This window comes from Quercus lobata, chromosome 4 (assembly GCF_001633185.2).
Source record: "Quercus lobata isolate SW786 chromosome 4, ValleyOak3.0 Primary Assembly, whole genome shotgun sequence".
NCBI classification, from domain to species: Eukaryota; Viridiplantae; Streptophyta; class Magnoliopsida; order Fagales; family Fagaceae; genus Quercus; species Quercus lobata.
Genome location: NC_044907.1, coordinates 37160608 through 37188364, shown reverse-complemented (window position 1 = coordinate 37188364; position 27757 = coordinate 37160608). Strand labels below are relative to the sequence as shown.

The window sequence follows — 27757 nt, the reverse complement described above, 5'->3', positions numbered from 1 at the left end:
TAATTTATGTCTCACTTTTTTTTTTTGAGAAAATTTATGTCTCACTTAATACCCAATTTAGTCCAAAGGACTCACATTGGTATGATAATTATTTAAAACTGGGATTGTCAATTGATAATTGTGGGAGAAATACAATATTTACAATATTTTTATAATACTTTTATAATAAATTTTAAGTTGTAGGTTGTTACGTGTAAGCAAAAAAGTAATTTAAATTATGAATTCAAATTAGAACAAATAATAACTTATTACTTATAATTTATTGTAAAAATATTAAAAAATATTATAGATATAACACTTCCCATTACATAGGTTAAAAATATTGCATGGAAAAATATTATCCTAAAAACTCAACAATATTAGGACCATAATAATTTACTTTCACCATTCTCACAATTTGTCACTGGCAAATTATGGTAAAAGTTTTATTCGGCAGAAGAGTTAAAGCAAAAGTGGTTTGATTCTCAAAAAAAGGAAGAGGCAAAAGTTGTACTATAAATTTTAGCGTTCTACCATATTTTCTAAAAAGTTATCAAATTCTCTCTTTTTAAGGACCCACGGGGCCTAATCTGGACCCCCCCAAACAAAACCCGCTTTGAACGACCCGCATCTCCCTCACATTTCTTCTCCCCCGAGTATCCTCTCTCTCCTACTCTCTCATGCTCTCTGCAACTACACCTAAAACTTGTCAACTTCAGCCACCAAACCAAACCAAACCCAATAAAATGTCGAAACCAAAATCAAAATCAAAATCAAAACCAAATCGTTGTAATTCCAAACCTTCACTCGCCAACTCGGTCATGACTCAGAGCCAACTCATCGACTCGCTCACCTCCCACATCTCTCTCTACCACTCCCGCACCACCGCCGACTCAGATCTTCCTCCGCCCCCAAACTCGAACCCTAGGTCCTCAATCCTCAAATGGTTCTCGTCTCTCACCGTCCACCAGCGCCAGGCTCACATCACCGCCGTCGATTCCAGGTTCGTCCGAGTCCTCGTCGACATGCTCGGCAAGGTCCGAACCCACGGCCATGGCTGCTTCATAGTCCTCCCCGATATTCCTTCCCGCGACGACCTCCCCAGCTTCTGCTTCAAGAAGTCGCGCGGCCTTCTCTCTCGCGTCGCCGAGTCGAACCGCTCCGAGAGACTCGTCTCCGAGTCGGTTCGGCTCTTCTCCTCGACCGAAGGGGAAAGCGTCGGCCAATGCTCGTGCTCGGTTCGGAGCCTCGATACGGCGACGGTGAGCGAGGAGTTTGTGGAGGATTTGGAGAGGTTTGTGGAGACCATGGATGAGGTTTCGAATGGAGGGTTTTTGAGAGGGGAGGAGAGCAAGTTGGGGTCGGATTGGGTGGAATTGGAGTGGTTGAAGGCGAAAGGGTACTATACAATGGAGGCTTTTGTGGTGAATAGGTTGGAGGTGGCGCTGAGATTGGCGTGGTTGAACTGTAATAATGGGAGGAAAAGAGGGGTGAAGTTGAAGGAGAAGGCGAGCACCGCGGCGGGCGTGGCGGCTAATGTGTATTGGAGGAAGAGGGGATGTGTGGATTGGTGGAGGAATTTGGATGCTACCGCAAGGCGGAAAATCCTGACTGTGGTGTTGGGGAAATCCGCAAAATCTTTGGTACTTTTCTTGGAATGTTTGGTCATTTGTTTATTTTTTCTGATTTTGGTTATAGATTGTATAATGTGGCATTTTATGTGTAGTTAAGAATGCAATTTCGTATTTAGGAATACGAGTGGATTTGTTGTAGTAGCAAAATATAGATGCAGTGAACAAACCAAAACCAAAATATGGATATATTGAATGCGGTAGAATTAGTAAAAAATGACAGTGTATGATTTTGCCTAGGCTAGAATGGTAGTGAAATCCATTGCTGTCTCCAAAATTTTGGTACTTAGGCTTTGTTATTGTTGAAGTTAAATGTTGGGGTAATATATGCATTGATGGAGAAGTGGTTTTAAGTAGAAATAGTACATATTTTAAGGGTGAAGTGTAATTCATTTATAGAAAGTTTGTGAGTAAAAGGTTAACATATGGAATAGTCTTTGTATGAAATGGGTGAATCATATTTCTTTGTGGTTAGGCTTATGCATAAGTTTTGGATATTTAAAGACATTGCAGATTTATGAGCCATACCTTATACAGTAACTTGGCTGATTTGGTTATCTGGCAATGATGCAATGCTTGATAGGTGGACTAGATCATACCTCATGCAATTCTTTAGAAGGTATACAAAACTGTTAACCCCACGTGTGATTTTGATTTTGATAAGTTAGGGAACCTTTCTAAAGAAATCCCCTTGAACTCACCTATAGTCTGGTAAAACCCATGGGCAACTAACCCCACCTGCCAAAGCAAGTTGCTGGGTAATCCAGGGGCATTCACCTTTGATGGGCTAAGCAGTTTATTCTCATGCCTAGGGGCAACCCCGTGTGTGATTTGTTGGGTAAACATCAGAATTTGTGTAATATACAGTATGTAAGGATCTTGTGCCATGAAGACGTGCTTTCTTTGTTTCTTATTTTATTTCTCCTTTTATTTAGAAGGATCTGTTGCATCGTTTGTGCAAATTTGTGTAACATACAGAATATTTCCTTGAGAGAGAGAGAGAGAGAGAGAGAGAGAGAGAGAGAGAGAGATTGCCTTTCATATTAAATAATACATGATTGAACCATGATGGTTCTAAAATTGACTAATTGCTGGTTCTAGTAATTTTTTATTACACTTTGTCCTAAATTTTTGGTCACTGTTAAATTTTCAGACTCATGAGATTCTGAAGGAGGCAAGTACAGTTTTGGAGGATGAGATGTGGCTTTTTAGTGCAGGAGCAGAACATCCGGTGAGATACAATCATACCATGGAAATGCAGAGGACTATCCCCAGTGTTGCTGCCAAGGCAGAGTTTGGCTTGATCAGTACCTCTGCTTCTCTTCTTGGAAAACCAACTTCCTTAGCAAATGCATTTAATAGTTTGCTTGTGCTTCATGATATTATCATGATGATATCATCATGTCACCATGGTGAGTATGATAAAGGGGAACTGTTTTTTAGTAAATTGGGATCTGTTTGTACCATTTCTGATTGTATTTTGAGGAAACTGCGAGGATTTCTCAAGGTTGTTTCACTTGATTGTACAAAACTTGAACTTCTGGAAGAGGGAATTGAGAAGTCATTACCTTATAAATCCAAAGAAAAGCCTGGTGCTTGTAGCCGTAGAAAAAAAGGGAGAACCCGTAATATGAAAAGGGGAAATCCTATTCCAAGGTCTCATCTAGATGATTTTCCATGTGAAAAATCTCTCAAGGTAATATTTTATGCTATAAAGCATTTGCTGAAGTCCTTTTACACACACATACACACATTGAGATATTTAGTGATAAATGTTCCAAATAATATTCCAGGATCTTGATTGTGCGAATGCATGTAAAGAGAAGGCAGATTTGATGGAGTCCCAAAAGATTTTTGATATACCTCGGGGGAAGGAGACTTGCAGAGAGACATCAACTGTTCAAATGGTGACAATAATTATTACTATCACATTTTCATTTGAAATCATTTATCTTTTTATTGGTTTATTGGTATGATATTAATTGTTTGGATGGTTTATAACTGGTAGTTGTTATCAGGATCATGCCCAAGGAATGGTTGTTGGAAAAGTTCAAAATCCTGCAAGGAAGGGTAGGAAAGATAAAAACAAAATGAAAAAATCTGGGTTTAATAATCTCATGGAAGTGAGGAAGTATGAGAATTCAGTCATGGAAGATTCCTCGTTGTCTGCTGTTTCTCAAAATGAGGCACCAGATTCTGGTCGAGCATCTGACAATTCAACCACCCTGAATGCCACAGATGATAATAAAATTGGTAATAATATCCTTGCATCAAATTCCGGTCTTCCTTGTTCCGTTAATGGGCCTACTAGGGAGGACAATGCCACCCAAAGCATTCAAGGAGATTATGTTAATGGTTCTAGTGAAAGTTTCTGTAATATAGGTTCAGAGTGTTATAATTTATCAAATGATATGATTGAAAAGCAAACAATATCTTTAAGATTAGAGACCTTAAATTGTAATGTACCTTCTGCTGTGCCTGCATTGGGGCTTGATAATGTTTTGAGCAATGAAGATAGCAATTTCCAGAATTGTGAAAATAGAAGTGAATGTGATGTAAAATCAACTTTCCCTGACAAACCAATCCGAGCTTTTGACATAAAAGATGAATCTGTTCTGGTTAGGGAGCAAGAGAGTGTAAATGCATTTGATACAGGACCCTCCAATTCTTCAGAGCACCCACCAAATGAGTGGCCCAATGTTACTCCTGTTTATTTTCCATCTGTTAGTTCACATCTCCCAGCTGCCACTGATCGATTGCATCTGGATGTTGGTCGGAACTGGCATAATCACTTCCAGCAATCCTTCATACCCACAATGCATCATGCAAGAAACTCTCCAATTGAAGGCGGGTGTAAGCCAATTCTGTCTCGACCATTGTCAATGAGTTTAGATTGGCCTCCAGTGGTTCGAAGTACTTGTGGACTGGCTCCCTCGGTAACCTATAATTATGATTCTGGATTTATCTCAAGGCGGCAGTCTACTTTCCCACAAAGTTTAAACGCTCACAGTGTGCAGCTTAATGCTCCGACCACTGATGATGAAAGGAAGTATTCTGGGGACTTCACAGATTCACCCGATCTAACAAATGCACAGGAACTAGCAGATGAATGTGACAGCCACTGGATATCAGAGGAAGAAGTTGAGGTGCATGCTGTTTCCGGGATAGATTATAATCAATACTTTGGCGGTGGTGTGATGTACTGGAATCCTTCTGATCTCCCAGGGACGGGTTTTTCTCGACCTCCTTCCCTTAGTTCTGATGATAGCTCATGGGCTTGGCGTGATGCTGACATGATTAGGGCTGTTGATGACATGGTTGCATATTCTTCTTCATATAGTACTAATGGTTTGACTTCACCTACTGCTGCTTCATTCAGTTCTTTTGATCCTTTGGGGCCTGGACACCAGCCTCTTGGTTATGTAATTCCAGGAAATGAAATACCTGGCAAGATGTTGCATTCCTCATCAACATTGGCAGATGCGGGGGCTGAAGAGGATAGTTCTGGATCTTTGCCAAATTTACCTAGTGATGTTGAAGGGAAGACAGGAGATTCCCTTCCTTATCCTATTTTGCCACCAATCGTCGTTCCAAATTGGTCGAGGGGATCAAGAGATTTTAAGCGTAGTCATGATCACAAAAGCCCTTGTGTTCCTTCTACGAGGCGGGAGCACCCTCGGATAAAGCGGCCACCGTCACCTGTAGTGCTTTGTGTTCCAAGGGCTCCACGTCCACCACCGCCTTCCCCTGTGAGTGACTCCAGAAAACTAAGGGGTTTTCCAACTGTTAGATCTGGCAGTTCCAGCCCTAGGCAATGGGGTGTGAGAGGTTGGTACAATGATGGAAATAACTTGGAGGATGCTTGTTTGCGTATGGATGGTGCTGAAGTTGTTTGGCCTTCTTGGAGAAACAATAATCTGTCAGCTCGTCCAATGATTCAGCCTCTACCTGCAGCTTTGCTGCAGGATCGGTTGATTGCTAAGCTAGCTCGTGATCAGGAACATGTAAGTATGGCACCTATTTTATATTGTTCTAAAGTTTCTCTGGTGTTTTGCAATGCATTTATTAGATGAAAATATCATTACACAGCCAGACGTTGCAATCCCTCTGCAACCACCAGAGTTACAAAGCTGTCCTTCATGGAAGACCTCAATTTCTTTGATGCACAGCCTCCTCCGTGATGAGATTGACTCATTCTGCAAGCAGGTACAAGGCTTTTTTTTCCATGATCATGATCACCATCATCGTCTGTCATTATGGCCATCATCATTATTCTAGGGTTTTTTTTCTCCACTCAAAATTTGCATTGAGAATTTGTAGCTTTGCCCTTATTGACTCCAATAATCCATGTGACATTACAAATATGATGGTGTCCAAGGTTGCTGCAGCAAATATGGCCAGGAAGCCCTACATAAATTGGGCAGTCAAGCGAGTTACACGATCTCTCCAAGTCCTATGGCCCAGGTCTCAAACACACATATTTGGTTCAAATTCAACAGGTTTGTCCCTTCCAACAAGTGATGTGGACCTTGTGGTTTGTCTCCCTCCAGTGAGAAACCTGGTAAAATTCTTGATTCAATAACTACTTTACCCTGTGCTAGTACTTTTATGGCAAACACCTTATCTGCAAGACATATGCTATAGGAACCCATTAAAGAAGCTGGGATATTGGAGGGTCGTAATGGTATCAAAGAAACATGCCTTCAGGTACGTTGCCAATTATGTACATCGGTATTGTAGTAGTAAGGCAGTTGTGGCAAAACAGCTGTTTGTGTGAGTTATATATTTCTTGATGTTCTTTATCGTGTAGTCTGAAACTCTTTGGGTTCTCAATAAAATCCAATAAAATTGTAAATGTCATACCTAAGATTGTAACTGTTTAAAATATACTGAGATATTCTATACAATCAGATTAAGGGAAATCTCATTGATGTCACATTGAATTACCTGAGAATCAATGTTGCTCACAACAACAGTGTTATTGGTGCTTTTAGGAGTTGAAAATAAGCCAATATTTTGCACCTTCTCAACCATTTTCCTTGATTACTGTCCTTCTACAAACATTTCTAATTACTGCCAGAAAACTCAGAAATAATTGGAGCTGATAACGAATGACAAATGTGTTAGGAGCCTTTTGGCAGTGGGTGCAACTTGGTGTAATGTGCGTTAATGTTATTTATTTCTCTTTTTTAAGAGCAGATGAATTCATCAGTACTAATATCATCAAACATACTTCAAATTATTATTTCTTTTCGTTGAGAAGTATAGGAATGCTTTAGGTAGGAGTTATCTAATTTTATATATATCCCTCAAGTCCTTTGCATAGTTAAAAAAATTGGTCTGATATAATTAGCAAAAAAGAAAAAAAGAAAGATCAGATATAATAAAACTGTGAATGATTACTGGCCTTGTAAATTCAAGCCAAGTTTATTGGTTAATTTTTTTCCCTTTCCTTTATGTAAGTACTTTTAGTGTCTATCATTGGTGTTCAAGGTTGTTGATCAACGACTTGTTTGGCCTTTCTATACACATTCAGTCAACTTTAGCTGGTAGCTAAGCATGGGTTTCTTGGTTTTTTAGCCAAAGTTTCATTGCACATTGTGGATTTCTGGTATTGGGTGGAACTTGATGTTGGAATTAAGAGATGGATTAGAGGTTCCACAATTTTAGGTCAAACAACAACATTCTTTTCTAGACCTGCATGTTACCATGCTTAATTGGACTTCCATTACTGATTTCTTTTACACTAAAGATCATCAGGGTTTTGGAAAGGGGTCTTGAGGGCCCTGATTTAGCATGCTGATAGTAGAAGAATGTTGATGCATGGCCTACTGTATTGGTCCTAATCTGATGCAGAATTTTTCCATTTGGTTCTGACCACTGCCATTAGATTTCTTTAAGTGTTCCTCACTCTCCCTCTTTTCATTTTAAAATATTTTTATTATTACTCTTATAAAAAAGTATAAAATAATAGTAATAATAGTAATAATAATTTATTGGTAAGTAATTGCAATTATTATTATTATTATTATTTCCTATCTAAAAAGAATTTAATACCTCTGTGAAGGCCAATCTTGATACTAAGACTTTATTTGATGAAGTGTGAATTTTAGCATTTAATCAAGCTAATGATGGTTAGCTGCCATGGAAGTTCATGGCAAATGAGATTTGCATGACCAAGCACCTTTTAATAAAAAATCTTGAAATGTATACATCAATTACAAACTGAAATTCCAAAGCAAGGAGTAAGGGAGCTTTTGAAGTGACAGCAAAGTCTGTAATCTTTACTTTTTAATGGTGTGACTTTTTTTTTGAATGAGATGTTAATTTTTGCAGGTGAATGATTAGATACACAATCTTGTTTTCAACAGCTTATGTTTTCAATATATATATTTTTTCTAAACTTAGTTCTTCTAAATATTTTGTTTGTGGTGCATGGCATTTGTATCTATTTCAAAATGGTAAATTTTTTCTCACCATTAGTGTAAACATAAACTAAATTAGATTCCTAGAAGAGGGTGCATAAACTTGTTGATACTGATTATTGTGGTTCTGTTCATGATTTTTTTTTTTTTTTTTCTATTTTATGTGTAATTTAAATTGCTTTTGTTGTTGTTCTTTGCCAGTTAAAAGATTGAGATTTTGTTGTATTGGTATTTCAGCATGCAGCTAGGTATCTTGCCAACCAGGAGTGGGTAAAAAATGATTCCCTTAAGACTGTGGAAAATACAGCTGTAATGCCTCTTCTTTTAAACTCTGTTAATTTTGCTTCTCTTTAATCTTATATGTTTCTTCTTATACTGTTCCCCTTTGCTCTTAGATACCTATTATTAAGCTTGTGGTCGAAGTACCTCACGATCTCATTACCTCTTCTGCCTCTAATGTACAATCACCTAAGGAGGAGACAACTCACATGAATGGTGAACAAGGCAATAATGTTTATTCTGATACGGTTGTTCTAGAAGATTCTGCTCTGCCAAAATGTGCACAGATAGATTGTGATACTACCAATGATTCAAAATCAGTTTGTCTTGACATCAGTTTTAAGTCACCATCACATACAGGATTGCAAACTACAAAGCTGGTAATTTTGTTTGGAATATAGTACTTTTAGCTATAAGATCCTTACCTTTTAGATAGTTATTAGAATATCTACTTCAAGTTCTACCCATGGTTCACTCAATTTTGATAAAAGGTTAATTTAAGTTTTTGGGGTTAATGCCCCTGGATTACCCAACAGCTGGTTTTGGTAGGTGGGGTCAGTTTCCCATAGGTTTTACTGGCAAGAGGCGAGTCCAATGTGCTCTTCTTTAGAAAGGTCCTGACATATAAATAATAATAATTAAAAAAAACGAAGTCTTTTCATAGATTTGATCAACTATGCACTTTTGTTGCAAGATATTAGACATGGTAATGTGGGTTCTAGTTAGCTCAATTGGTAAAATCCCTTGTCTTCAAATAAGAGATCTAAGGTTCAAACCCTACCTATACTAAAAACCAATTGGTATCATGGCTTGAAGATAAAGAACAATCATCATGGAGCGGATGCCATAGTGTGAATTCTATCATACCTGTGTAAAAAAATATATAATACAGATGGTAACAAGGGTTTGCTTAACTGCAATTAATCATTGCTGATGATGTACTTTATCTTAATTGTGATAGTGTAAGAAGAATAATAAGTTAAGGGTTTCTTGGTTTCACTTATCAAAGGGTCTACTGTTGAGCAGTTTCTATGTTTCTTAGTCTTGGACTAGAGCTTGTAATCCATTTCTTAAACCAACTTCAGAGGAACATCAGGGCGTGCATGCCAAAGATTGATGTTTCAGTTGAAGACTCTTATGGCCTGTTTGGATTGAGGGGGAGGGAGGGGGAATAGAGGGGATTAGAGTAGAGTTGGTCAGACCATTAAGGGCTGTTTGATACATGGAATCCTGTGTTCTCATGAAAGTTTACATTCTTGAGTTCTTGGATTCCTGGGGTATGCCCTCTACTTTAAGAAGCAAAATTGACTTGTGGGTTCTTATTGTACTTGAGGTTTTGAAAGTATTGTACATCTATTGTCTTAGCTCAAAAAAAGGAAGTATGGTACATTAATATGTGTCTGTCAGTGTTCTTGTGAGGAAGGCTTATTTAGATCACTTAATTGCAATTTGATGAGCTGGTTTGGAAATGTTATATGAAAATTAGTTTGAACAGAATCCCACCCTACCCCCCCCCCGCCCTCTCTCCCTCTCCTCCTACACAGTAATCCAAAAAGAAAAGGAGAAACTGTCCAATAAAATGTTACTTTGAAAGGCCGAAGTTTTCTGTAAAGTTGCAGAAACCGGCCAGATGGATTTGACTTCAAATTAGGATGCCACCACAATCTTGGTGGTCTTTACCTTTCTGTGTTTTCTGCCTTAGCTTTGGACACATTTTCCCAATTAGTCCTTCTGAGGTTTTATTTTATTTTATTTTATTTATTTTTTTTAAGTATTAAATTCCAAATCATATTTCAAGTTCTACATATTTTTTTTGTTTTTGTACAGGTTAAGGAGCTGACTGAACAATTTCTAGCGGCTACACCCCTTGCTTTGGTACTGAAACAGTTCTTGGCAGATCGTAGCCTGGACCAGTCATATTCTGGGGGTTTAAGTTCCCACTGTTTGGTTAGTAATGCTGCATTAGTCATATTCTTTGAACTGGCTTGTTCTGTGACTAAAGAAGCTGCATGAACATTTTAAAATTCTATGAAACAAGATGCACATTTTGTTTTGGTTGTTCTTTTGAGCTTTTACATTTTCTCATTGAGGATAAAAGAGAATAAGTCAATGGTGATTCTGCATGTGCCAACTTTTGTACTATGGCTTCTTTTACAGGTGTTACTTATTACACGTTTTCTTCAGCATGAGCATCATCTTGGCCGGCCTATTAACCAAGTTAGTATTAGTCTTTCAACTTTGCATGTTGTTTTATATAGTGTGGATTTTTCCCTTATTAATGACATATTACACTTGTTTTATGTCTTATAATTATTATAAATACTCTTTTTCTCTGGGTTTTTTATTTTATTTTATTTTTTATTTTAAAGATTCTGTTGAGCTTGAAGTTTGTATCATCGTTGCTGTTTCTTCTTGTATATAAAACATTACTAGCGCTATTCCTTTTATAAAAAAAGGTTGTATTTAATGTACAAAGCTTCCACTTTTGGTAGGCGGCCTTAGTTTGTTTATGGAGATGTTGATTCCTTGATTTGAACCTGCGACCTATTGCTTTTTTAATAGATTTCATTATTTATCGAAAAAGTGTCATATTTTTTTTATTGTTAAGGTACATGTGCATCCAATGAGGCTTTTTCCTTTTAGTAATAAGAATTTTATTAAAAAGAAAGAGGGCAAGAACCTAGTACACGGGTAGTATTCTAGAGCATCTAAAGAACTAACATCTGGAGTTTTAAAAATCTAAAACATCCATAAAAGAATTATGCATATCTAGTGGGTTTTTTCTTTTGTTAAGCAAATAATTCTTTAAAATGCAAAGGGGTGCTACCCAAGTACATGAGGTGTATACAAGGAACAAAGAAAAAAGAAAGAAGAAAATGAAAACGAAAAAAAAAAAAAAAAAACCATAAAAGTGCAACAAAGAATTAATGAAAGTTCAAGTAATCTAGGAACCCCAGAAAGTCTATGGCAGAAGATGTAGGAGATGTGGAAGTCCATTCATATAAGGTCTTTAAATTAAGTATTTCAGCTTCAACATGCTCAACTCTTTCCCTGCAAAGCAACAAGAATCTCTCTCCAAAGACACTTCAAGGCACAAAGGTACAACTTTCCAAACCCCTCATTACTCTTGCCAAAATACCCCGTCCAACGTGGTAACATCTCCATCACAAAAAATGGCATTACCCTGGAAACACCAAACAAGCAGAGGGATCATAGACCACAGTTTCTGAACCACTGCACAATGTAAGAAAATATGATTCGTTATTCTTTCCATGGATTTTACTCATAAAAAATCAATCCATGATAATTATCCCCCGTTTCCTTTAATTATCTGTTGTCAAAGTGAGTTTTAAACCCACGTTCTCACTCTACACCTTGTTCTAAGTGCCATTTAAAATAGAGTTCATTGGCTTTATGGTTCCCCCATATATTTTATATTAGGAGTAAACAAAAATTGTCTTCTATATTCTTGTTCATGTTCTATAATTATGTCAACATTAGACCTCAATTACCAAAGTGGTCTGTGGTAAGTCTAGGAAATATTTTACTCGTAGATACTTCATCCTTCTTGGAAATCTAAATTGACTGGAGGATATTTTGTTATATGTTATTGAGGGTGTACAATAGATGCTTGTATGAAATTAGAACACTAGGGGCTCATCAGTTGTGGAGTTTCGTATATAGTATTTTTGGGCTGGAAAGCACTGACATGGCATTTTGCCTGCCGTGCCCGTGTCGAACACGGGGAACTCATGGGACACGGCTGCACGTGTGTCCCAGCCTTTTTTTAAATAAAAAAAATAAAAAATTACCGGATACGGTCGGGACACGGCGAGGGGAGAAATTAAAAAAAAAAAAGAAAAAGAAAAAGAAAAAGAAAAAGAAAAAGAAAAAGAAGTTAAAATCACCCAAAATCAGATAATTTCTTTCCTCTCTCTCTCTCTCTCTCACTGATTCACTCTCTCAGTCTCACTTCGATCTCCCACTTCTTCTTCTTCTTTTTCTTACGTAGCTCCAGCAGCCCAGATTCTTAGATCTATTTCTCTTCTGCGTTTCGTCCTCTCCTCTGGTTCTTCACTTCTTCTCCTTTTTATTTTTATTTTTATTTCTTGTTGTCCGCTACTTCTTCTACTTGATTTTGTGTTGTTTCTTTTTACTTTCTTAGTTTTGTGAGCCTTTCACGTGATAACATTTGATAGGGCAACAGAAAGTTTCAGCTTTATTGACTTTTGAAATTTGAACCTCCTCCACTCCTATTTCAACATAATTACCAACTGGTTTTGTTTTGTTTTATATATATATATATATATATATATATAATTCATTTATATGCATATCCCAGCGGAACACCTGTCCTAGTTTTTCAAAATTTGCCATGTTGCTGTGTTGTACTCATGCCCATATTTGTGTCCGTGCTTCCTAGCGTTTGGATATGCAGGGTTCTACCAGAGAGAGTGATTGATCTTTTGTTTGGTTGGAGGAACTGGATGGGAAAACATTCATCAGACATTTAGAATTTGGGTTTGTTTTGTTTGTTGTGGATTATAAGGTGGGAGTGCAATAGGCATACTTTTGAGGATATGGAGAGTATGGGGGATCGGCTCCTCTCCCTATTTGCAGGAACCTTGTTTGATTGGTCTCGTGCTTGGGGACTCACAACTAGAGATTCCATTTCAATGTTCATAGAGTCCCTATCTTTTTGTAATTATTTTGGCTACTTTGTGAACTCATTGTATGAAGTAGTCTTCTTTCAATAAAATCATTCTTACCTATATAAAAAAAGAAAGAAATTAGTTCATTAATCTGCATCTAATGCCTTCCTTATTCTCATGGTGGCTTTTTAAGTTTCTTAAGTGGATAGTAGATGAACAAAAGTGTCCACCTTTTTTGAAATAAGGTAACTAATAACACTTGGGACTTGACATGTTGAATAGCCAACCACATCATATTGGAAGGCATTCATGTAGGAGGCATCATCCTCTATAAGCATGAAATGTACTGCCTTTTTTTGCTGCTATTGTCCTTAAGTTCTTTGCTCATGAATACTAACAATATTTTTGAAGTTTACCTTGGAATGCCAGGGCTGGAAACCTTGTGGGGGATGTCATATTTATCCCCCCTATAAAGACATTTTAGGAATTTCAATACTCTGAAATGATAGTATTAGTTTAATGGGTGGCCAATGGACTTTAGGCCAAATTTTGATCTCCTCTTCTCTTGAAGAGTGGTGTCATTGGTGGGTAAGGTCATGGGATCAAGTCCCACGGGATATCGTGTCATATACCAGGTAAAAGAAGAAGAAGAGATTTTATAGTTTCTTACCATTAAACTAATAGGTTTTTCAAGTGGACAGAGTAGTGACAAATCTCTTGTAAAGATCCAACGAAATGCTAGAAACGTCAACCATCACGGTAATTTGGACACCATTTCCCCCTTAAATACTTTGGCATTTTTTTTTTTTTAAAGATTAACATTGAGTAGTGCATGACAAACTTCAGCACATTTCTTGAGTTGTATGATTATTGATGTTTTGTTGGTTTCTTGACAAAGCGGACAGAAAGGAGGAAACAAAATTCTTATTTTGCATTATTTGGTTCCCAACATATAAAAACCTCACGTTAAGGAAGCCAAACAGCTACATTTTAAGTCCCACCTGCCCCCTTCACAACCAAAATAACTGAACTAATAAATAAATCTAAAACACTTACCCTACCTACTTCCAACAATCAATCAGGAAACGATGTTGTTAAGGTTTTCAATTCTCTAATTTGAATATTCAAATTTCTTACTTATCAAATATATATATATATATATATATATTGTCAAATTTCTTGTGGCTTGGTTACATGCAAGGTTTGCAATTTTATGCTTTTGTTCTCTTTCTTCTGTTTCCAATTTGTGCTGATAGTTGTTAAGTGAATGCCTTTGGCTAATTACCGCTTTAATGTTCTTCCAGAACTTTGGAAGCCTTCTGATGGATTTTCTATATTTCTTTGGGTAAGTAAAATGCTGATATCAAATTTTTTCTTTCCTTTTTGAAAGTTGTTATTGAATTGAAATTTCACTTTGAATAAAAAGTTATTTAGTATATACAACACAATATTTATAGATTTATTACTGTTTATCAATCAACCTCTGATTTTCCAGGAATGTATTTGATCCTCGCCAGATGCGTATTTCAGTACAGGGAAGTGGAGTTTATATGAAAAGAGAAAGAGGTTGTAGGTAATAGGAAACACCTGCTTGCTTTCTATGTTGAAATCTTTGAATGATAAGTGATTTTGTGATTTCCCTAACATATCTCCATTTGTGTAACATATTGACAATCTTCTGCTTGTAGTATTGATCCAATTCACATTGATGATCCTCTATATCCAACAAATAATGTGGGGAGAAATTGCTTTAGGATTCATCAGTGTATCAAGGTAAGCTAGTGAACCTTGTTGCAGTTATTACTTTGATATGATAAATTTTTCCATGGCATGATGATTGAAGAAAGGGATTAAACTCTAAATTGACCTGTGTGATAATATGGTGCTTCATAGATAGCTGCTTAACATTATTAGGTAACTTTCATGGTTGTTGATCATGCTTTTCTGAAATTGTAGGTAGGGTTTCACTTAACAAAAACAAATCTTTAATAGAGTTTCATTATTATTAAGTTGTATTTTAGCCAATGAACTCTAGCTCAAATGATACCTCCTCTTGTATGAGGAAGCTGGAGAGTGAGTTCATGGGCTTAAGACCCTCCGAGTGCATGCGTAATTACCAATAAAATAATTCTTAATTTTTATGTTGGCATGCACACAATTGTGGCAACATATCATGTATGCTTAAAAAAAGTGCCTCCAATTCCACAATGACACATTAACGCACAATCTCTTCATCTTAAGTGATGCCCAAATTACTGACGAGCTAATTAATTGTAATTTTAAATATTTTCTGATACCCATTTGTAAGCTTCAACTGCCTGCTAACATAATTTTACTTTTAAAAAAAATATCTTTCTTTTGTATTAGAACTTTCCGTGCATGTTGGTGGAATGACTTTTGCGATTTCTTTTTGGTTTTATTATATCTCATACTCAAATGTATAATGTTTCAGGCATTTTCAGAAGCCTATTCTGTTTTGGAGAATGAGCTTATGTGCATTCCTGATTATGGCGATACTTGTTCAAGGCCACCATATAGACTGCTTCCAAAAATCATCCCAAGTATTGATGTATTATAGTGGTTCTTACAAGCTGAAGAGTTTGTATGTGTTTGCAAGGTATTCTTCAAGTCACTAGTTATCAAAATACTAATTTTGATGTTTGGTCTAATCCTTTCTTATTACTGTTTTGATTTCTTTGGGCCTCATCTTTTAAGTATTGAAGAATGTAAGAGCATCAAAACAGCATGAAAGGCATTCAAGATGGAACACTGAAGTTATGATAGTTTATTAACCTTATTAAAAAAAAATTTCAACATAGGATAGATTAGGAAATTTGTACACCTGCCTGTAAGTGGGCTTAGGAATTATAGATGGATATGTTTAGGGTTTTAGACTTTCAAACTAAAAGTTTTAGTTTGAATATGGCTTGGAAGATTGAATTTAATGCTACGTTTGTTTGGAGTGAAAATAGGAAGGATGGAAAATGGGGGAGAGAAATAGGAGAGATTTTGGGTTGGAGGGGTGTTTGGTTGTAGTGATTTTGGAGGAGAGAAAATGGTGGGGCCCAACTGTTTTTTCCTTGGGCCCACCATTTTTCAACCCCCCAAATTGGAGAGAAAATGGGGAGGAGAGGTGGATGGATAGAAATTACTTATCTAACCCTTCCCCTCCCCAGTAAATTCACGTTAAAGTTTTTTTTTTTTTTCAACGATAAACACATAAACTCTGTTTTTGCTTTGCAATGTTAAACACGTAAACCCTTTTTTTTTTCTTTTCTTTTCTTCTCTTTTTCTAGGTTCATTGCAACGTTAAACTCTTTTTTTTTTTTTTTTCTAGATTCTTTTCTCCTCATGTTAGACTCCTTTTTTTCTGGGTTCTTTGCTCTGGGTTGCTTATTTTATTAAAAGAATACTTTATTTTCCTTTATAAAATATTTATATAAAAAAAGTTATGTAATAGGGTTATGAGAGTAAATTTGTACAAACTTTATTTTCAGTCCCTCCATTTTTTCACCCTCTAACCAAACACAATTGATGGGATTAAAATCTTTTCTATTTCCCCATATTTTCATTCTCTCCCCATTTTCTATCCTCTCACTTTTCCATCCCCTCAACCAAACAAACCCCAAGGGTTGAAAGTGGCCTGAAATAGACGATGACAGGTTGCGTGAATTTTGGACTATAGATGTATGTGTTAAGGGTTTTACTTTTTCATGACTTGTTTCAATGGGTGTTTTGGTGGCTAATGAGTAGGGAAATGTAGGGGTTCTAGGGTTTTGCTAAGAGGGAAGAAAAGAGGTTTGTGACTGTATCAGTGTGCAACAAAGAGAGAGAGAGCTCTAGGCATGCGTGTTCAGTAACCAAGTACTCGATGTTTCATTCTCAGAATTTATGAATTTTTTGAGCATAATAAAAGCTTATTTATATAAATCATTGACTCTTAACTTATTAGCGCTAGGATTCATAATTTGACTACTAAACTTACAACCTAATAAAGTCCAATAACAGATTAACTTGGACTTGAAGGAAAAAAAAACCCAAAATATTTGGAAACTTCTAGACAATTTAAGACTCAACTACTTATCAAAAAAAGTTAATACTCAACTCAAATACCAAATTATATAACTTAGACTCAACCTATTTACACAAGTCTCACATCTGGCAGGCATCACATAAGAGGCCCCTCCCAACAAAAACTCTGTAGTACCAAAATTGAGACATCCAAACAGTGAGTAAACCTCTTTTTTCGTTGCTGAATCATTATCTTTGAACAGAGTGGTTTTGTTTTTATAAATTATTGATTCTCCCATTGGATGAAGCTGATAGAAATGGTGAATTTAATCACATAACCAATTTTCTTACACTCCTCTCCACATGTGGGCCAACACATTTTAAATGGGAGGTAAGAGTGGAAATAGGGTTCAAATTCATGACCATTTACTTTAATACCATGATAAACTACCGATTCTCCTAAAAGTTGAAGTTGATAGGAAAAGTTGAGAGTTTATCACTTAATTAATATTCTAATAGTTTTAAAATTTGAAAATATCAGTGAACAAAAAGAATTTTTTTTTTCAGCTTATTAGTTCATATATTTTGCCAAGCATTGCTGGAGTTTGGGATTGTCATGATATCAGACTCCTAAGTTCTGTTATGGTTGTGATCAAGATGGTGCACCATACTTCAATGAAAAGCGCTCCCTTCCCTTCCCTCCCCCACAACTTTTGACCAGTGAATGCTTGACTTCCTTGTTTATCCTTTTGATTTAGGAGTGTATTGTTTTGCATCTAGATTCTTGTATCTGGGATTTATTGCTATCTTACCATTCTTTGACATTGACGTAATTGGTGGGGTGTTCGCATATATCACTCAATATATTCTAAAGTAATTATACCTATCAAAAAATATTCTAAAGTAATTATATCTGATTTTTCTGGAAATGCCTGTTTTTCTATATCTTATCTTAGTACAAAGGCTTTGAGAAGTTTAGTTTTTATGGGACACTTTTGCACTTGTGCATGAGCATGAAAATTTCTAGTGGTTATGATAAACTCCTATGCTGTCACATTTGAATATTACAAGAAATTCCGAAATGTATTTGCCTCTTTGATGCAAATCACGTTATGAAGAACAGAGAGTTTTTATTGTTTTCCTTTTCCTATTTGAATTAGGATTTATTTACTCTAGTACTTTGAATTAAAATCCTTTTCCTAGTTGAATTGAGATTTTAATTGTTTTTCTTTTCCTAGTTATATTGTTTTTCCTTTCTCAAGTAGAAGTAGGTTTATTATTTATTTTTCTAAAAGGAGTCGGAGAAATTCTATTCCTATAAATACTCTTTATAGAGAGGTTATTTATGTTATGTGTGTTTTTGAATACAAGTTTGCTAGAGAGGTTTTCTCTATTATTTTGCCTATTAGCCTAATGTTTTTGTAGAACTTAGGTATAGTGGAAGAGTTGTAGTATTTGTGTGTTATAGATTCTGCTTCTACACGCCTACGCTGCATCACTCTCTAAGGACTTAAAGTGCATGGGCTAAGTACTTGCTGCTAACCACCCTTGGATAGGCAGGACAGGCTGATTCACGTGGAGGGATAATGAGAGTCTTGTGCGAATAGCATCCCTAGGATTCAAACCAATAGCAGTGTCTTTTTGACTTACTTGTTTGAAAAAGTGTTTTTAAATAACAATTTTAAAACCTGCATTTTGAAAAAACACTTTTTTAAATCACATCAAGTGTTTGGCAAAACTAATGAAAAGGTGCTATTTCTATCAATCAAACGTCTGGATAACATTGGTATAAAATTGATGTTTCCGTTTTGAAAACTATGCTATTAAGGTTATCATATATATTAACTTATTTTTTAATTTAGACCAGAAAGCCAAGAATGGGAAGCTATAAAGATGAACATCAGAAAGTACTTAAAAAAAAGAAAAAAGAAAAAAGGGAAGGGTTTGGGTTAACCTGTTTGTCTTTAATAAAACAAAATAACATACAATCAAAAACAGGAAAATATACAATAGAGTGTAGATGAATATAGAGAAGAATGCACATTAATCCAAAAAGGTGTAAAAAAAAAAAAAGAATAGAGAGAGTTGATAAGAAAAGTGGGAGAATCTCGTCAAAAGTAGTATATTGGTTTTTGGGCTGGAGTCTGTTTCTGTCATCAATTAGAGACAAATTTAATGCATAATGGAAAGATCAGAGAAAGAAGATGATAAATTACTTGAATTTGACAGTAGGCATGGCAGATGAACAACTGTGAGGGCAACAGTGATGTGAGAGACCAGAGGACATGGTAAGGAAGGGGAAGTTTCTTTTTCAGATATTTTGGTCATTAAAAAATTATGAAGGTGATTTGGCTATTGAAAATCCAATAAAGTGCTAAGCGCAAAACATGATTTGGGGATTGAATTTGATGTTTCCAAAAAGCTATGGGGCATTTGCAATTGTGCAGTTTCTAAATGCATTTTTTTTCTCTTAGTGGTTTTCAAAACACTGTTCTTTTAAAATCACAAAACCAAACAGTTAGGCTTTTCGCATTTCAGTAAAAAAAAAGATGCATGTTTGCCTTGTGAAATTGTTGGGCCAAGAATTTACATGGTTCGGCAATTTGCCTATATATCCACGGGTGGCGACAGAGAGAGTTTCACTATAAAATAGGGAGATTACAACAGTGGCACAAGGACTCTCTCAAGAAACCAAATACACTCTAGCCTCACTTTCACAAAAGGCACAAAACAAGAAATCCCTTTGGTTTTTGACTCTAATATATGCAACTGCTAGGTTTCTCTCACATCACAACACACTTGATTTGCCGCAACACATAAAAGATGTAGAATCAAGAGTTCAAGCCCTCTATTAATGCTAGGTATAAGTTGGCATAAGTTTATGCCTTTATTTGAGTGGGTCATGGCACTATTCCACAATCATCAAGGAGTAAAAAGAAAATGTATTATTAGCAACCAAGTGGGAAACTTTTGATGGGTTTTAATCCCACATAATGCCACAAGAGTGCAATCCACGCACCCTACTCAAATACAAGCTGCGTTTCATAAGAGGGGGCTTAGCCAGTCTGTTGACTGAGTGGTTGCAATGTTCTTTTCCCATCATCAATAACTGTTCAATTATATATGAAAAGATGAATTTGGTTAGAATCTTATTTTAAAGGCACTCTGATTTGATATGAAGCACCTGCCACCCAGACGTATCTGGTTCAAACCTTTGCACTTCATAGTTTTCTTATTTAAGACAGATGATTAAAATATTTGAAGATAAGCTGATGTTTTTTTCTAATTTCCTCAATTCATTTACTGACTTCTCCTTTCTGCAATTAACTCTTTTTCAAAGAATTCTTTCTAGCAGTGCCCTACATTAGTAATTTTTTGGCTAATAGGTTTATGCTGCTGTAATCAAATTTTTTATATTCTTTTTTTGGTTTGTAAATGGTTTCTACTGTCGTAATAAAATTTTTCATGTTTGATTATTTTCTATGCTCAGCATAGGATTAGATATTTTAGATTCAATTTGCAGCTTGATCTTGCAGTTGATCTTTTAAAGTGAAGATACTCCAGGAAGTCCAATGTGCAACTGTCAGCATTTCCTCCCAAGTTGAACCTGGTTGATACTAAAACAGAAATTTTAAACGTGTAAGTGGAAGTAGTAATCCCGAAAGCATATTTATATTTTTATTGAAAAGTAAGAAGATTTTCAGTATCAGGTTTTCTTGCATAGTCCAGAAATTAAGTATCTGCTCTGTCTTGTTGAGCTGTTAGTGAATGACTGTAAGTTCATTGAATGTTATGTGTTGCTACTTTTTCTACTTTTTAGTGTCCTTTTGAAAAACTGTAAAATGCATTGAACGTTATAGGCAATTGAGATGAAACTATCATGTCTTCAGTTATCAGCAACATTAGAATTTCTTCATGATTTTTTTTAAATTGATTCCTGAAGTCTACTTCCTGCATTCTCGTAGGATCCTGCCATGCATCAGACTGTCAGTTTCTGTACTTTGGTATCATTTCTTCAGTATTGTCTTTGTCTTTATTTAAAAAGTATTGACTGTTCTTCAAGGCTGGACCATAAGGTTGGAGGCTGATTATGCTAGGCATTTTGTGAAGTGTTTCAATTTTGTGTCTAGGTTTGTTTTCAACTAGGAACTTGAGTTGCTCCTGTTTGTTAATTATTATCTTGGGTCTATCAGATAAATTATACACAGAAATTTGGGTTATTTATGTTTTGAAGTTGGTTAAAAAGGAGAAAGCATCTTCTTTCTTTGACAATTTTGCCTTGATCTAGGAAGCACAGACTTGGACATGGGTACTGGTATGACATGACAACACAAGCAATTTCCAAAAAATTATAACGTGATACGGTGGGTATGACACTAGTATGACATGGGTATAACACCCCAAATGAAGTGTCCATGCTTCCTAGGCCTTGATCACTGATCTGTTTATGGTGTTCTTGATTTAATAAATCATGGTCAGTTGGGGTTTGCTTATATGGATGGTAGAATGCATGTTAAATCAATTTTATTCATCTGGCTATATTCTGCATTTAGGTTGGTTTGATTCCATAGATCCTGTGGTTCTTCAATCTCTTTACTCATGATTATAACCATCTGTTTCTCAGTTTATTTTGACTTTTATCAAATGCAATTTATTTTTTCTTTTTTAATATAAATTGCACTTGGAAATGTTGTGCTGATGCATTTAGCATCTGTGTAAATATGAAAATAATAATGCAACACATTATGTTGTACTGGCCAACTTTTCTGGGATCCACCACCGATGTCATAGATAGTGGCTCCACCTAAGATCCTTCTCTCTATCTTTTTTTGGGAGAAAAGGAGGATCCGGACAAAATTCATGAGATGGAAGAGATCTGAATGATGGACAAAGTATCTTTCACTTTGAGGCTGAAAGATACTTTGTATACAGACTTATAAAATTCCTTAAGTGTTCAGGCAATCAATTTATAGGTCTTCAAATTGTTCATTTGAAAAAAACCTGAAATCCTTCAATTTTTTCAAATGAACAGGTGTTTTCTGTAAAAGCCATGGAGAGAATATGGCTCATCTATTCTTACATTGTGCAGTGGCTAAGGGGTTGTAATGGTTGGTTTTCTGCTTGTTTGGTGTCTTCATGGTTGTCAGAATTATGGTTAAGTGATTAACTTTACCATTTCCTAACAACTTAGCTTTTGGGACAATCAGTAGTTTAACATGGTATCCGAGTAGGAAGTCCTAGGTTCGATCCTGTATCTACTCTACTTCCCATTTAAAATGTTAAAAATCCCTCGTGATGTCCCCACTTATTAAAGGGGAGTATGTGCCTACTCGCGAGGGGGAGTGTTAGAATTATGGTTAAGTGATTCAATTCACCATTTTCTAATAGCTTAATCGGTAGTTTAACAAGGGTAATGCCTTATTTTGTGATGGAGGTGTTATAATATTGGAAGGGACTTATTAATAAGAGGAGTATAATGCCTAATGGGTGATTTGGAAAGTTGTTTCTTTGCGTTTAATATGGTGTCTTCAGGGGAAAAAAATGATACTTCGGAGAGAAAGGAATGGTCATTGCTTTGAGGGGAAAGTGTTAAATTTGTGGTGAAGTTGAAGTTATTGTTGAACCCTTATATGAATGTACTTTGGCCTCTCATACTTATTTTATTGCAGACTTTCTAGAGTTCCTAGATACCATAAGCTTATGTTGGTTTTTATTGTGTGTGTTAAATTCTCTATTTTGGATTCACCTTGTTTACTCCCCATATACTTGGTTTGCACCCTTAGTGTATTCTTTTAATGATAACTTTTGCTCGTAAAAAAAAAATTGAATCCCGTCTTAGTTGGATGATCATGATACTTCCTAGAAATATAAAATTTTGATTTAACGGAGAAAATATCCCCATGTTTGTTCAATAAGATACCAGAGTGGGGGATGATTGACTCATTCTATACCATATGGTTATTTTGGCTAGGTGAAAGCCCTCTTATTTAATCATAGTTTGGTACTGAGATTTTCCTTAATTGCTTGTTTAATGGATATGGTTACGATTTCCTGCTTGTTCTTTTAAAACCTGTAACATTTAGCTGTTCAATGCCCTTGCCAGTGTTGTCATAAACCATTTGTGCATGTGACCGAAGCTTCTTAATCAGTCATGCAAATCTACTTTGTCATCTATGGGTTCATTTATTATGCACTGGCTTTTTGATGGTCCTATGATCACTTAAATAGCTTTCCTTCTGCATGTGTTCTGAAATCAGTATACTTCTCATAACTACAAACATGTAGGTTAATAATAATATAGCAACCATGTAGGTTAATAATAATATTTTACTTGTAATATAATTATTAGATAGGTGCATCTTGTTTTTTGGTTGGAAAAGGGCGGTGTTCTAAATATGTGGATTATTTGACCTTTTGATTTACATTTTTTGTCATTTATTTTCAGGTGAAATGTGGAGGTAGCTGGCAGAGGACTATGCTTCCATGTTTAGGAAGCTTTGACTTATCAAACTTGGGGCAGCCTTCATTCCCATGGCTGGAGAAGTAATTATGGTAATTCCAATATATACCTCTAATGTTATTACACAGCCTATGTTCGTTTTTAGAGTTCTTGTATTCCTAACACTCTAATATGTAGCTCAACTGACATGTCATCATTGGTAATAATATAAGATTGTGAGTTTGATCTTGTTTGGCTGTGTGACTTACTTTACTTAAGCACCAAAAAAACCTACTACCCAGTGTGTACCTACGGTTTTCCCCTTTTTTTTATTAACAAATTCTTATCAATAATTAATTTCCAATTTTATTACTATAATCTGCATGTTGTTCTTTTGTAGAAAATTTTAGCAATGGCAAACTCACACGCCTTTTTATGGGTGTGTTGGTAAATAAATTTCTCTTGTTTGCTTGAATAACCATGTAAATTATTAAATGTGCTTTCTTGACAATGGTCAAAGACTTAAAGTTTATTTTTTGTTACTTTGCAACATGTAGTTTGTCATTACTAATTACTTGATTCCCTAAACTTTAATTACAACTAAAAAAATAGTTACTTTATATATCTATTTATTAGCTGTAGTGTCACCATGTGATATTGCAATGTTAGTTTGCAACTTACTCCTCCAGTATGATGCAGCACAGGGTTTGTAAAAGTAATATTGTTGGAATTTAGGAAGAAAAACAGAACTAAACTCTAAGCTTCACCACCTAGAACTTGCTTGGGATCCACCACCAGGCTTTAGGAAAATTTTCTAATGTACTTTTATTCATCAAATTCAACATAACAATAATGTTTCCTCTGGGTTGATAAATAGGGTCCCAAATTACATCAAATAAGGGAAGATAATTAAATCATAATTAGAATAGCAATTAAATCCCTTAAAATAAATTATAATAGGTTCAAATCCCATAATTTGGATAAATGGAACTGATGCAGAATGAGCACTAAAATTGATTTTCTGTTGAGTTCTTGAATGGTTCTTGAATAAGGATCAATGTTTAAGGTTTTTAGGTTAGTAGAAAAATATTGAATCTTGATGGCTGTTTTGGGGCTGAAACAGGGGATAAACATAAGACAAGATAAATAAAACACTAGGTAATCACAGCTGGTTCTTCCTAAGCAATCACACGTAGGTAGGAGAAGGCAATCACACCCTCAACGCTTAAAATAAGCTGCTAGAATTTTATTAATTAATCACTCTATTATTGGCTACAATAAAGCCTTTATATAGAGACTATTATTATAACCTTTCCTAGAAGGACTTGAACTCTAAATATTCTATTCCTAGAATGACTAGGAATACTGACAACAAATAAAAAAAAAAGACTTAATAACTCCTAAAACAAATAGGTGGAGGACTTAAAACATAAAATAAGACTCATGGGCCTTTGGTACAGCCCATTCCAGAAAATCTAGGAATTACCAAGTTTCCTTATTTCTTATTCTGGTAGAGCTTAATTGAAACTAGTAGATCTTAATTACAACTGATCTAGCAGCAATAAAACAATAAAGGTAGACTAAGCAAGGTCCCATGAGAGTCCTCCATCATCCGAAACATCCCAAGGCTTGAGCACTAGAGCCAGCTTTCCCTCACCTCTTGTAGGTCTTTAAGGTGGGCTGCCACTTGTGTTTCCCATCAAGAATCAATTAGCATTAATCTGATGTCTACACCATAGAACCTATCTAATAAGACTTCGAGTTTACCACTGCTATATACTTCATGCACAACATGTAGAATTTTGTTAGTTTGCTGGTTTATTGTACTGAATACTGATTAGCTAAATAGGGTGACTGTCTTATTTAAAATGTTGATGATGGTCCTGCATTCACTTTGTAGGTAAATGAAATTTATATTCCTTGGTGTGATTTATTGATTTTCAGTTAAATTTGGGGTCCTATATTTAAGGAAATGAGGTATGCCATCTGCCAAAATAAGACTGATACAATTCAATGGAAGTAACTTTTTTCATAGGACTATTCATCTCTCTCTCTCTGGGGGCGCTCTTTTATATAATTTCTGGTAAACTTGATTTGTCCACACTTTGGCACCAGGATTCTTTTTTAGATTGCGCATGAAGGGGGTTGACTGGTGTAATTATGTGAATTTTACTGGGTTTCTACTTAAATATTGGTAAATACCAGTTGGCACACTTTTACTTGTCCCAATTAATCTTGCCAGTATATAGGTTAATTATATTCAGTTTATTGTGATTTGTGATTGTCAGTATGCTTTGACAGAGTATATATTCCCTCAAAATAGGTTTGCAATTTAAAATACTAGTGTATTTATTTACTTTATTTATTTTTTATTAAATATGTTGGTTTTGAATGATTGCATTTGCTTTCAATATGATTTTGTTTTCCCTTGTCATGTCAGCAACCAAATGGAGCATAATTGAACATGTTCTGCCTATGCTAATAACCCACAAAATCATTTCATTGCTTCTTTCTTACATGAGTTTTGATTCTAGCAACATCACTGTTTACTTTTCACAGCAACTTAAATACATATATACATGTTAAGAGCTGCTGACGCATACAGACAGCCTTCCCCAACTCATTTTTCAAAATATGATTTCACTGGTTTGGTAACAAGTGCATTTTTTTGTCTCTGCTGATATTTCTGAATTTTCCTTTCTTTCAGGACTCTGATATGAAACCAGAACCGTAATTTGTGCTCTGCCTCCAAATTCTTTGTGCATTTCTGGACTGAGCTGATGATTGTGCCACTGCCATGGCTACTACATATGAAAGATTAAGCCATGTGCACAAGCAATACAAGGTTTTTCACTTCATCCTACTAATACTCTACCTGTTATATTTACTTCTGATCACAGTATTTAACTAGATTAAATTTTTTATTTTCCCAATCCTAGCTCTTTGCTTGGTCTTTTTGGCTACAGGTTAGGTGCTGTTGTTAAAGATAAGACAGCTTTGACTACCATGTAGATGAAAGAGAAGGGCTGGAACCCATTTATATGGTTGAAGACTGTAGAACAAGTTGGATGAATTAGCAGGACTTCTCATTTGGGAGATTTTGCAATATACTAATTGTTGGTTACAATTTATTATGCCAACAGTTGTGAAAAAATATTTGTCCTAAGACTTGGTATTTGTAAAGGGTTGGTATTTGTAAAGGGTTCCAAGTTCTAACCAACATGTTTCAAAACAGCCAATTGTCTTGTAGCGCAGTGGTATTGTATTGATTGGTATCCTTCAAGGCTCAAATCCCTTCCGTGTAATAATTGAATTACTCTCAACTTAAATTATTAATCCCATTAAAATTCTATTAGTTTACCTCTTCATTATAAATGATTCCACTTTTTATTTATTTATTTATTTATTATTATTATAAATGAATAGATTCTCTCATAGTACTTATTAATAAAGTACATAAAAATATTATCGTTCAATATATAAATGTGATTACAATATATATACACACACACGTGAAGCTTGAAATTTTATTAAGTACTCTGCAAAATGTATTACATCATGGGCAAGAACTACCTCTATCATTGGGTAGTTTTCTATCCAATTTTCATAATTCAAAATGATTTTTTAGTATGTTGGGCTAAGATACGTGTTAATCCATTTCCTTGTTGCTTGATAATTGTAAAACACACTAACTTGGGCTATATTTTCATAATTCAAAACCTGGGTAGATTTCTATCCAATTTTCATAATTCAAAGGTTTTTTTTTTTTTTTCATCTCTTAATGGCCATATAAGAGCATCTCTAATAGCATCAGCAAAAGCAAAATTCTTTGTATTTTAGAGTCTAATCATAAACGATGCTCCTAATTTTACCAATACATTATCACATTAGTTTGCTTTTCTAAGCACATGGTGAATTGATTTATGGCTAGACAGTAGCATTATGATCGGCAGCAAACCAATTAAGCATTTTGTATCCACTGCCAACAATAGACCTCTTTAGGAGAGCACAAAGCTCAGAGCCTGTTTGGCCAACAAAATTTGGTCACTCAATTTCTATCACTCATCACTCAATTTTTCACATCCGTTTGCCTTCATCACTCAGTTTTCATCACTCACTATTTTTCACACTATTTGGAGGGCCCACACCTGTCATGGTGCAGCTTTTTTTTTTTTTTTTTCCTCTTGGGTTGGCTATTCAGTCTGGGTTTTTTTTTTTCACTAAGTTTGGTGAGTCTAGGTACTAAAGAAAAAAAAATAGAATAGAACAGAACAGACCGAACCAGTAAAAAAAAAAAAGAAACCCAGACCGAACAGCCAACCCAGGAGGAAAAAAAAAAGA

At 35.4% G+C, this 27757-nt stretch overlaps 1 protein-coding gene across 17 annotated transcripts; it reads left to right on the top strand.

Moving 5' to 3' along the window:
- The first annotated feature begins 555 nt into the window (after positions 1–555).
- LOC115987155 lies at positions 556–26733 on the top strand. 17 transcript variants are annotated; one of them, XM_031110648.1, is made up of 20 exons: positions 556–1622; positions 2764–3022; positions 3158–3306; positions 3404–3517; positions 3629–5614; positions 5700–5816; positions 5989–6171; positions 6255–6317; positions 8273–8344; positions 8431–8694; positions 10142–10261; positions 10472–10531; positions 14271–14311; positions 14462–14539; positions 14655–14739; positions 15419–15583; positions 20514–20616; positions 23423–23529; positions 26124–26261; positions 26356–26733. In XM_031110648.1, exons 1-16 carry the CDS (start codon positions 660–662, stop codon positions 15542–15544), a joined length of 4680 nt encoding a protein of 1559 aa, XP_030966508.1. In that variant the 5' UTR covers positions 556–659; the 3' UTR covers positions 15545–15583; positions 20514–20616; positions 23423–23529; positions 26124–26261; positions 26356–26733. The 17 variants fall into 17 exon arrangements, with proteins under 17 accessions (XP_030966508.1, XP_030966498.1, XP_030966499.1 ...); XM_031110638.1 differs by adding an exon at positions 21275–21341 and having other exon boundaries at positions 2764–3306; XM_031110639.1 differs by adding an exon at positions 21270–21341 and having other exon boundaries at positions 2764–3306.
- The last annotated feature ends 1024 nt before the right edge of the window (positions 26734–27757 follow it).

Coding starts and splice junctions, on each gene's coding strand:
- LOC115987155 (XM_031110646.1), top strand. CDS start 660: ATGCTCTCTGCAACTACACCTAAAACTTGTCAACTTCAGCCACCAAAC. Junction 1,623..2,763: donor GGAAATCCGCAAAATCTTTG/GTACTTTTCTTG, acceptor TTAAATTTTCAG/ACTCATGAGATTCTGAAGGA. Junction 6,318..8,272: donor TCAAAGAAACATGCCTTCAG/GTACGTTGCCAA, acceptor TTGGTATTTCAG/CATGCAGCTAGGTATCTTGC.